Raw genomic sequence first — 12165 nt, 5'->3', positions numbered from 1 at the left:
GCGACGACAGGGGCAAATTTTGTTGTTTGTATTTTCGTCGCTTTAAACGTCGCTATAAGGTCTATATCTTGTAGTGGTTGACTGTGTTTTTCCATTGTTGAAACACGGCTTACAGCAAGCACGGTTTACAACAAGCACGTTGTCAGAAAAACTGTCCTGAATTGTAGGAAATTGTTATGAATAGTAGGATACTAGTCGTGAACTGTAGAAAAAGGAGTCAGATACTTACAAATTGTATACATCACTGAATACCTAAAAGCTGCAATTATGGCAAATGCTCAAGGCACTGACAATATCACTCAAATTGTGGAAGAAAAGCTATACAACAAAATTTTTACTTTATGAAAGTTTCATATATATATAAATTTGGTTGGCAGAGGTTATGGGACTTATGTACAAGTGATGAGACTGAACCTAAAATGCATGAAAAAGAATCTAACAAATGATCAAAAAATGGCTCATAAGCTATGGACTAAGAAAGCATACAAGGTGTTACATTGGTTTTCTTTATGTATATCAGATGCTATGGTTATACGCATTACAATATGCAGTTCTCCAAAGGATACACGGGACATACTCATGAATAATTATGAAAATATAACACATGCAAGAAAGATTTAGCTAAAGCAACAATTCAATAACATATCTAAGAATGGAAAAAGCATTTAAGCCTACACTACAGAGATCAAAAACATAGCGAATCAGCTTGTCACCATTGGATCTTCAATGTTTGAGGATGATATGATTATAGTAACATTGAATGGACTTAGCAAAGAGTATAAAACATTTGATACGTCTATTTCTGTGAGAGCTGAATCCCCTCATTGGGATGAGCTGATTGCTTTGCTTGATATTACACTACAAGTATTGCTTTGCTTGACTATTACCCGTGACTATTACTCGTTCTGACTTATGTTATGCAGTAGGGCTAATTAGTCAGTTCATACAAAAGCCTCGCAAACCACATTTAGATGCAATCATGAGGATCATGAGATATATAAAGAATACTATAGATTATGGTGTTTTGTACATATGATAACTTATCAAGGTTTACTGATGTTGATTGGACTGATTGTGCCTATGACAAGAGATCACCCAGTGGTTATGCATTTGGATTGGGTAGCAGTATGATCAGTTAGCAAAGTAAGAAACAACCTACTGTTGCATTGTTTAGTACAAAAGCCGAGTATAGAGGAGCTGCCTTAGTGGCTTGCGAAGCAGTTTGGTTGATGAAACTGCTGAAAGACTTAGAAATACAGCTGGAAAGCAGAGAGATTGCATTATGATAATCTCAATAGTGTTATGTTGACTAGCAATCCTGTCTACCATGCTAGGTCCAAACATATTGAGATTCACTACCATTTCATCAAAGAAATGGTTCTCACAAGGCAGATTGACTTGATTCATGTGAAAACTAAAGACCAAGTAGCATATATATTTACCAAGTCTCTTGGTAAAGAAAAATTCATATACTTCAAATTGGAGTTTATCAGATAGTTTGAGCTTGAGGGGGTGTTAGAATATCAAGCTCATGTCTATCTTTATGTGTGTGACCGGCATTAACTAGATACAACTGTACACGTGTGTAAGTCGGTGTAATCAATAACTTAACCACAGTTAGTCTTAGTTAGTCATGCCTATGTGTGTAAGTCTCTTTTAGTTAATATGATGAAAGAATAATGGAATAAGAAGAACAATGAGCTAAGGCTCATCTTCCACTCCACTCCCTCTCTCCCCCTCTCTTCCAACAATTGCTTGCTAGTGTATTTTGTGCTTCTTGACTTTGACCTCATAAAAATTAGATACTTGGAGAGGTTTACAAAGTACCCTCAAAATTAGGGCTATGATGTGCCTAAGTCCACTGACTTGGGTATATACACACCAAATTTATTGTATGGAAGTCATACAATTGCAAATTTGACATAGACCCCACCTTTGCTAACTTGGAGAGAGACTGTTTGAGATAAGAGAGCTCTTTAGAAGGGAGAGGGATGAGAGAAAGGAGACTTGAGGAGAGAGAACACTATTCTATAATAAATGACTACCATGTGTTTCAACTTCAACTAGTACATAGAGTACCACCATTTTTGGAGGCACTCCATGAGTGGTTTAACTAAACCATCACACCTTACTAAACCTAACTACATGGACCTTGGAAGTAGATTTGACCTACGCATGTCCTAGCCCTTAGAGGTACTTTGTTAACAAGTTAATGTGACACAACAGACACTAACAAGTCGTGCAATCCTCTCTCAAACCACTACAAGTTTCTCTATCCTCTGCCCCTCTCTCTCTCTCTCTCTCTCTCTCTCTCTCTCTCTCATTTGCATGTACCCATGGAATGGGCTCCACTTGTTTGTGTACTTGTGTGTGAAGGCAATGCTTGAAAGTGAGCCCAATCCCTCATGCGAGTCAATGAGTCAATGGTACATCTCCAAACTTGTTTGGTGATACTCCATGATGTATCACCCAATCAAATATTTTCTTTTCCAATAACGTTCGTAATTTGGTCTTGAAGTGGTATGACTTTGCACATGCTTGATATCCAAACCCATCAAGGAGGCCGCCTAGACGTGGATGGGACAAGGCGAGAAGAGGTTGATGAAGATGAGAGAGAGACACACAGAAAATCCAAGCGTTTCGCTATTAAGAATACTAATGCTCACGAACGATTGGTCACCGGTGTGTGTAATCAACATCACACTACAGATGTCTTTCGCAATTTACGACACTGATTATATTGAGTAGTTTACGAAAACGTGACACGCACAAGGCATGAGACAATCGCAAAGCCACTAGCCGCATCCATGGTCAGTCAAGTCGAGAGCCGTTCCATGGGCAGGCGGAATTTCATGCACAGATAATGGTAGTCATACAATGTGACATTTTGTGTGACGACCATTGTAACGCAATGGGAAGTCAGTCACACATTGTATCACAATGGTATTCACACAACGTAACAGTAGTAGCTCCTCACACGGGTTCCTCCGATAACTGAACTCCAGCTGATGGTGCATGGCAAGATCCTTCGCATCCATTGCCCATGACAATAAGGCCATGAGAGAGAGAGAGAGAGAGAGAGAGAGAGAACGTGGGGGTCGATGAATGATGGCCCTAGCGACCCTGTATGCCACTTATGCTGGGGGTGAAGGCACTAGAGGTGTAGTTTGAGGCAGCCATTATACTGGTGCCTGCATCACTAGACACTTCATCCCATGAGTGAGGCTGAATGATGGCCACTGTGAAAGGAGCTAGCTCTCCAGGCAGCTCCCTGCTTCCTTCAAGCATCTGGCACACGGTGTCCATGGTGGGCCTCAGGCTAGGATCAATCTGTATGCACAGAAAGGCCACATGTACCATCCTCTGCAGTTGGCCTGGGTCATACGCTCCCTGCAGCCTCTTGTCCACCACTTCAAACATCCTCCCTTCCCTGCATTTCATGGCAGCCCATGATGGAAAGTACCACTCCCCATCATCAGACCCCACCAGGGATTGGTCTGCATTCCTCCTCCCCCCTACCAGCTCCAGCAGCACCATCCCATAGCTGTACACATCACATTTCTTGCTCACCATGCCTTGGGAGAACCACTCTGGCGCAATGTAGCCCGGCGTGCCCCTCAATGCAGTCCTGATGTAGGAGGCCTCTCGCCCCACCAGCTTGGAGAGCCCAAAATCAGCCAGCTTGGGCATGAAATCATGGTCTAGAAGGATGTTCTGAGGTTTGATGTCAAAATGAATGATGGGCTGTGCGCACCCTTTGTGTAGATACGCCAAGCCGCACGCAGTCCCCGTGGCTACTTCATATCTAGTGTCCCATTTCAAGAAGCTGTCTCTCTCTTTGCCAGGGAAAATCCACCTATCCAAGGATCCATTCTCCATGAGCTCATACACAAGAAGTTTGTTGGACTTCTCTGAGCAGAACCCATGCAATTTGACCACATTGTAGTGGCCTGTTCCACCTATGATGGCCACCTCTGCTAGGAATTCCTTGCGCCGCGCAACCACGACATCTAGTTTCTTAACTGCCACTTTCCTTCCGTCATGAAGAACCCCTCTATAGACACGTCCACAACCTCCTTCACCCAAAAGGTCACTAAAGCCCCCAGTGGCTTTAAGTAGTTCTTGATATGAAAACCTTGAAGGAAGCATGGGCAATACCGCCTCGAGATCATCATCCCCACTATCAGAACCAGAGCCAAGGCCTTTCAGCTTCCATAAGTACGAAGTCCTTCGCACCACAAGCAAAACTGCACATATCATAACCACAGCTGCAGCTGCAACTATCAATATGGTCAAGATCAAGTGGGATGATGATGCCGATCGCCTATGGATGGAGCTCGGTACCGCATCCATCCCTGCATATGTAGGGGACTGGATTTTCACATAGGTAGAGTATTCCAGAGAGGGTAGATTGAGAAATGTCACATTGTTGATACCTGAGCCATCTCCAAACGGTAGGCAAAAGGAGGTGTCATGATGATAGAAGAAGCCTGCACAGGAGCAATTTGACAAGCATTTCTCTATGCACTTAGGGAGAGGGACTGTGTGTAGCACATAAGAGAGTTCGAAGAGGGACCTGATAGAGACAAGAGTAGTCTGCTTGATCTCTACAAGAGATTGATTTGCACCACATTGCAATGGCGTAACACGCTTACAGCCGCGTGAACTGTCAGAGGGATGGATGGGTGCAAATGCATTGCTGAGCTGAGGATTATCTTGTGAAGATGGGCACTTACAAGAGGGTTGGCTGCCCAGGAACATTGCTGAGCATATGCCATAATCCCCACATGCGTTTGGGGCTAAGCAAAGACTCTGGCCAGCCTGGCTAGAGAACAAGTAGTTGGACTCAGATTCATACAAGTATGTGTATCCTCTAGGGTACGCATCGTCCTCGATCCTGACAAAGTCAGATACATACTGGGTATTGAGATGGAAATTGACAAAATTTTCCATCAAGTATGAAGCACAGCTTCCCTGCACAGTAAGACCCGTGCCCTGGAGACGTGCAAAGGTCGAGGATAGGGGGCCCAGACACGGCGAGCGGTCGAGAATTGACGTTAAATTCACTCGAGAGTTCTTCAAATCAAAGAAGTTTTTGTGGGAGAAGAAATCTTCTACAGTCTTGTTGAGAGAGACCAGCCAGTAAGCCAGAGGGACAGGTGAAGTAGAGGAGTTCATGTAGAAGACCATGCCACCTGGGAACATCTGTGCAGTGAAAAGACTGTTGTTGCTCATTATTTTCATGCCCACAGAGAGGGTCTGACCTTGGACAAGAGTATCAGAGGGATGTTCAAAGCTTTGCCAAACAATATTACGACTCTGGTTGATTCTGCTGTTGTCATTGCCACCGCCATTGTCCGGGCCAAGGATGATCCAATTGCCATTATCTAGTATCTGCATACCCCTCACGTCAGCCACCTTCCAGACCTCCTCTCCATTCCCATCTCTGAGGACCAATTCTCTGTCAGGGCTCACCACCAGAGAGACGACCCCCTGATTGTCTCTACCCACTTGCTTCATAGGCCTGGTTATGTTGGCATTCCACACAGGGACAGCAAAGGTGCTCCCTGTGGAGTCAGTCTTGTTGGTGCCCAGGCACACTGTCAAGTAGATCCTCCTGGGAGGGGAGGTTAATGAATCAAACAAGCTCAGGAAGCCAAGAGAGAAGCCCTTACCGGTGCTGAAATTGCTGGAGCTCAGGATAGGAGCAAAGATGCTGAGGGAGGAAGCCGAGTGATGGGCATTGAATGGCAATGGGGAAGGCAGTGAGAGGTCTACAGAAAAGCTCCAACCAGGGGCAAGAGGGAGAGGGAAAGAAGCTCCAGTTGAAGAGAAGTAGGGAGAAGAAGCAAAGAGCAGAGAGGCAATGGCTGCCCACCACCAATGGATGCAGAACATGGTGGAGACTTCCATTACGCTAGCAGCAGGTAGGCTCTCTTCTCTTCTCTGCGACCGTTCCTTTCTTTTCCTCATGAGTCGGATGATGAAGAGACCAGAAGGACCCTAGTGAAGAACGAAGATGACTTCGCTCACTAGGTAGTAGGGACAACACCGCACTCCTCTCTCTCTCTCTCTCTCTCTCTCTCTCCCTCAGTGCCCCCCGGGCCCCGAGCCCCGGAGCCCCACCCCCCTTCTGTGTAATAAATTTGTATCACCTGTCTCCTGAGTCCTCTGTCTCTCCTGTCCCTTCTCTCTCCCTCTATCAGCTCTCTCCAGAGTCCAAACCCCACGTGTTATGAGTAAATGCAGAAGGTTGGCTATGGCAAGTTGGCAAAAGTTATGAGACTCATGTCGGATGATGTCACACGTGCTACTTGTAAGTTGTATTTTTGTGGATTGATAGCCATTTGCAGACAACTTCCAAGTAAGAGCTGTGTCGCACCATGGCCCATGGGCATCAGGGCTAAGCCTGGTGCACAGACAGCACCTGCGTTCCCCCACTAACCATGGGGTGACCACTGACACCAAGGGGAGCATGGCGTTAAACAAGCGACACCTCATCATATAAAGATGGCCCTCCTAAGAGGCTCACGTGCACCTTTTACTTGCAACGATATTGAAAGGTTTTAAAACAAAGTGTGCTCTCGCAATGGCTATTTCAAGTGATTAAACCAAAATATGAACGTCCTTCTCTCTCTCTCAATTTATGTCTTTGCAATGAGCTCCAAATTGCCATGGCAAAGGGCTAAGTGATGCCATGCTGAAACTCATCACTCTCTCTCTCTTGTGTATAAATAAAAGTATATGCAGAACACAAGCAAGTTGGAACCAGAGCTCTCTCGCTCTCTCTCTCTCTCTCTCTCTCTCTCTCTCAATTTATGTCTTTGCAATGAACTCCAAATCACTATGGCAAAGGACTAAGTGCTGCGATGTTGAAACTCATCACACACTCTCTCTCTCTCTCTCGTGTATAAATAAAAGTATATGCAAAACATAAGCAAGTTGGAACTAGAGCTCTCTCTCTCTCTCTCTCTCTCTCTCTCTCTCTCTCTCTCTCTCTCTCTCTCTCTCAAAGTGCAAACTGCCATTCAAATTTTGTCGCCACACGGAAGCAAATGATGGGCAGACATTGCTAAATCTCGTCATTGTTCCACAAAGGAGCACTTTTCTCTGCAATACTCAAATCCCCCCTGAACTAGCACATGCAAATCAGCATGCTCTAACATTGTAGTTATTGAACCCTATGCGAGAGTTTTGAGGACCACACACATTATTGGCAATAAGTACAATTAAAAGTTCTCTTCATGGAGACATGTATTTTTATATCTCTATTACATTGCTATTTCTTTTAATATGCCAACATAATCAAAGATCCTACATATCAAATAGATATTCATCATCGTACTTTTCACAATGAGTTTAAGTCAAACTAATATAGCACAACCCCCTCCTCCAACAACAATCATAAACATGTCAACACAATCATACGAATCACTACTTTGTACAGTCTGCATAGAAATTGTAGGATAAAACATAGCACCTACATAAGCTTTAATTATAACATCTGCTACCATAAACAAATTTAAGTGATTCATGCAGTTGTTGCACAAACCAAGAAAAAAGCTTTACACTAGCCTTTTTTGGCAATATGATTGTTGTGTTCCACAGATTCATTATGAAGAGAACTTCCAATGCACATGTGCTCATAATGAAAGTCTCCAAAAAACATTCATACTGGGTTCATACTTTGATATGGTGAATCTAAAAGACATATATCAACAATGACATACCTCTCAAAATTTACAGTTTGCTTTCACATGACACATACAACATGGAATCTTTCTGATTTATTTGCGATAATATATATTAGGCTTGAACTCTTATGACTCGTGTTTCAGTGCTTGATGGACGATGGCCCCAAAACCACTAGAGGCATATAAGCATAGTCACATGGATTCTCTACTTCACACAGGCTACGAGGATTTCAAGTGAGGATCATACGCATCATTGGGAACATGTACTTCAAGTCCTTTCCATGATGGAACGTAGTATCGTAGCTCTATTCATGATAGATAGGAACAATGTTTGCTATTTTGTCATGGTTTGCAACATCACTTGTATGAAACATATGTTTAAAATTTTTTGAAACCTCATTTGTTAGTGTAATCTACACGCATGAAGATACTCTATTGACAGCAGAGAACCATTTGCATGGAGAAACTAAAAGACATGCATTAAAAAAATTGACTTTCCATCTAAAATTTACTATTTCCTTTTGCATCATGCTGATATTTATTCAATCCAATAAGATGTTTGCCACTATTATTATGATAAAATTGCCATGGTTCATATTATAATGCATCCCTCCCAATTGTTTCTATCTCTAAAGGAACATAGTTTAGTGCATAGTGACAACTGATCGGCTGTAATATGTTATAGATGATGAGCCATCTTTTGCTGCATTGTATGGCATTTACATTGAAAGGACACTATTATGTATTCTATCAAAAACCCCCAAATATCAAATCAAGCATGGCATTTTACATCTCAAGAGCTAGTATCACCATACAAATCAAATTTTCTCATCCCATACACCATCACAAATACACTAAAATGATAAGTGTAGCCCTTTGTCAAATAGCTATTGCTTGAAATTATGAAGGCTCCAATACTATCTCTATTGTGCTATGCCCAATTTTGCTTCTCATAATCAAGACCTCTTGTTCTCCACAACTACCATTTTCTCAGTCATCAACTTGATATGTTGAACTATTGTAGTACATTTACATGTCGATAGATGCTTTGTTCTAATGCAACACCTAAAAACCTTTTGATTCTAGATCATTTTGTTATGCCCAAGATTGCTCTTAATGCCATTGTTTCCCTCATAAAAAAAGATCACCAATATTTAGTTTCCAACAATGTGAGATACAAAGGTTTCTATACCTCTATACATCTCTTTTTCACTTGAGCTTGTTGACATATCATTGATGGAGCAATGATGTTGTTGGCACATCGGATAAGAAAGGAAAAGTTTCTTGAACATGAGCTAGAACTCATCCTGTATAAAGATTGAAGGGCGGCTTGTACTTTGAGTAGAATTGGAATCTTCTCGTCGTTTCCTTAGTGAGGGGTTGGAACTTCTAGTTGAATGTTCCCTATTGTCATGTGGCATTGGCAACAAGTATATTAGATAGGAAGTTTGGTTTGTATGCATGTAGTTTATATATAGTGAAACTAATCTTGTAACACGGATAAGATGAAAAATAAGTTGCACGCATGCACTATGTAAAGAGTGGATCCAACATCGTAATGAGTTAAATATCTATTGCATTGGTTAGTACACAAACAACGGTGATGCTTTTAGTTGTACCTTTGAGCTTCATCTCCATTTTGCCTCTTCTTTTCTACAATTTCCATGTACCTTTTCTTAATATCTAGTGAAAGTTCTAGAAATGTGCAACAAAGAAATTGTTGCTTTCGTACTTCTGGTGAAAGCAACCCACATTCTTTAAAATCCTTGTATTGTTTGAGAATCTCATCGAAGGATCCCACATCTCTATCTCGATTCACTACAATTCACAAATGTTAAGAAAACAATGTTAGAGTGGTATTACCACATTCCAAACTAATTAAGACATCCATCTTTTTCACTAATCAACTAGTGACAACTTAGGTGAACCCTTCAAAGTTTTAATCCGACTGTAACATTAGAGTGCTAACCAAAGTTTGTGGCTAGGTTTTTCCTATCTACCTCCATGGATTCTTCGAGAGGCCTCCTCGATGGAGTCAAATTCACGTGCCACCTCGATCATGATTGTGGGCAAAGGAGGCGAGTCCGGTGCTGCAGCACTTGCGAGCTTGAAGCAATCAACCACCGCTTTGAACCAATCTTCTGCTTCATGCCATCGTCGATCCCAACTAAAGGGCAACTTGTCCCAAGTGTGCCAATAAATGGATAGCTCGTTCCTAACCCGGTGCATCATAAAGCTCGTGAGCTGCAAGAGGCGCGGCCTTGCGATAAAGGCCATGGCAAAGAAGCTAGACAAGTCGAGAAAATTGTAGAGATCTAGATCCGTGACTTTAAGGCACTCCATGTAGCCCTTATCTTTGAAGCTCTTTAGCTCTGCATATAGTTTCTCAGGATGGCTCTTATGGAACTTCCCTGATGCATAACGCCCAATAGAACAATAGATGAAGTGTTTCACATTCTCAAATAGCAACAATTATTGGCGATAAATAGATGGTTGGGTGGGTGCCTAGGTGAGTCGATGGGCAGATAGGTTAACAGGTAGGCTTACTGTGGGAGTGAGCCATGACGTGGGAAGCAGTGTCGGCGATGGCATCGACGGACTTGAGGCCAGAGAGGGGGAGGGACTCTGAGTGGTCATGGAGGGCCTTCTTGAAGTCGTAGTGGCGGTGGAGCCAGCCCCAAGGGCTGGGCTGGTTGCGCAGCGACACGCGCTCCACGTTGGGGTCGAACACCGCCGACACCTCCTGGATGAGGCGCATGGCCAGCGGGTAGCCCATCTCCCGCGCCAAGTCGCCCTTCAGCCCGCCCACCGCTGCCTCCACGCGCGCCACCGCCGCCTCCACCGCGCGAGCGACGGCCGCGGCCATCTGCTGCTGCGCCGCGGGAGGCAAGCCGACGCCGGGGACAGGCTTCTCGTCCTGCTGCGGCGCCGTGCCGCCCCATTCAGTGCCCTGTCGCCGGTCCAGATGAATCCTCGCCGGCAGCGGGTGCTGCAGCACTAGCGACGTCGCCTGCCGCTGAATCGACTGCCTTCCTTCATCGACGGACGACGTAATTCCTCCTCCTGTCGATCCCCCTCGGGCGCCTGTCGTCTCTTCTCCTCTTCCTCTACTCCCCAAGCAGCAGAACGACCACGATCCCATACAATACCACAGATATAATACCGCAAAACGATAACGATCCCATACAATAATAGCAACAGTATTATTGACGGTAATAATCCGAATCTGTTGAACCGCCTGCAGCTCTCATCACCGGCTCCCCATGCACATCGACGACGAGACGTCATCTAGTCTCGTCCTCTGAGTGCCGCCGCACGTGGAACATCCTGTGATCATCGCACTGCTGTGTAATCTCGATCGAATCATCGCGTGCGCAGCGCTGCTTGCGTGCGCCGCTGCTGCGAATTGTCAATCGGCCTGCTGCTTCCCCTCGCGTCTCTTTAATATTATCATGAATGTTATGCTTTTACTGTTTGCATACAACTCGCCATAACAACTTTGATTCAATGGATATTTAGGGCTAGCGAGTTTCCGGTTGCTGCACTCGATGTACAGTCCAGGAAGCCGAGTCCAAAGACCCAAATAGACCCGCCCCCGGCGCCTACAACAACCAAAGGTCTTTATGCATTCTTTAAGGCAAGTTCAACGTCCCACAACATTGCACTCCACCGCCCCAACTGCCATGTAATGTGACATGTCTACTCTTGTCTAATCTCAACCTACAACCTCAACGTCAAATATTGATACACCATACCTACATCTAACAATATCACAAGCCCATCCGCACTTGGCTACGCATCATAGCAGCTGTGAAAAACAAGTTCATCATATAATGAATATGGTCTTGCCTTCGTGAACATAGACGTACATAACCTCAAATCACCTTAAAGTGTATATTATACTTTCAAATCAACATTATACTTGAAGTGTGTGCTATTTTATCTTAATGTGTAAAGTAGGTTATGTATTATGGTTGTATCGAATTACATCTAGTGATCCTAAATAACTCACAGAGATTTGTTCTTGATTCCTGGTACATCGTGACTAAATGGGTCTACATTCACAAAGTTGTACACCTCGTGCTACAATGACTATAACACGCTACAAATTCTACACAAGCATACTTCTCTTTTAATATTGTCAAAAATAAGGGGATAAAAAGTATTATACCAATGGATTTAGTATTCCTCATAGATGATGGCATAAGTTGGCAAGGATGATGAGAATGTAACTTGCTATTTTCCTTTGTATTAGACTTGGAGAACTCATATATGTTGAGATATGCAAGCTAAGTCTACCTACTACCTACCAACTCTATCCAACAACAGTAGATTAGTTGGATGACATGTATGTATAATAAAGTCTGTCAGACTTCGCTTACCAAAGCCTATCGAGGCTTTCCAAGGGGGTTTCTTGCCATATGAATGAGCTCATGTTGACATAAAAAAAGGGCAGCAGGTCAAAAAACAT

General features: G+C 43.5%; 2 protein-coding genes across 2 annotated transcripts; both read right to left on the bottom strand.

Moving 5' to 3' along the window:
- Positions 1-2695: 2695 nt before the first annotated feature.
- On the bottom strand, positions 2696-6078 carry LOC148042085 (G-type lectin S-receptor-like serine/threonine-protein kinase SD2-5). The gene has a single exon (XM_087685360.1). It carries the CDS (start codon positions 5971-5973, stop codon positions 3115-3117), a length of 2859 nt encoding a protein of 952 aa, XP_087541486.1. The 5' UTR covers positions 5974-6078; the 3' UTR covers positions 2696-3114.
- A 2290-nt stretch (positions 6079-8368) lies between these two features.
- On the bottom strand, positions 8369-11159 carry LOC148042084 (uncharacterized). Its single transcript, XM_087685374.1, has 4 exons — positions 10242-11159; positions 9695-10105; positions 9314-9512; positions 8369-9098 (listed from the first exon to the last, which is right to left on the bottom strand). Exons 1-4 carry the CDS (start codon positions 10834-10836, stop codon positions 8990-8992), a joined length of 1314 nt encoding a protein of 437 aa, XP_087541500.1. The 5' UTR covers positions 10837-11159; the 3' UTR covers positions 8369-8989.
- Positions 11160-12165: the final 1006 nt, after the last annotated feature.

This window comes from Lygodium microphyllum, chromosome 1 (genome assembly GCF_053477565.2).
Source record: "Lygodium microphyllum isolate KBCC chromosome 1, Lygodium_microphyllum_v1.1.10, whole genome shotgun sequence".
Classification (NCBI taxonomy): domain Eukaryota; kingdom Viridiplantae; phylum Streptophyta; class Polypodiopsida; order Schizaeales; family Lygodiaceae; genus Lygodium; species Lygodium microphyllum.
This window is presented reverse-complemented; position numbering and strand designations above follow the sequence as displayed.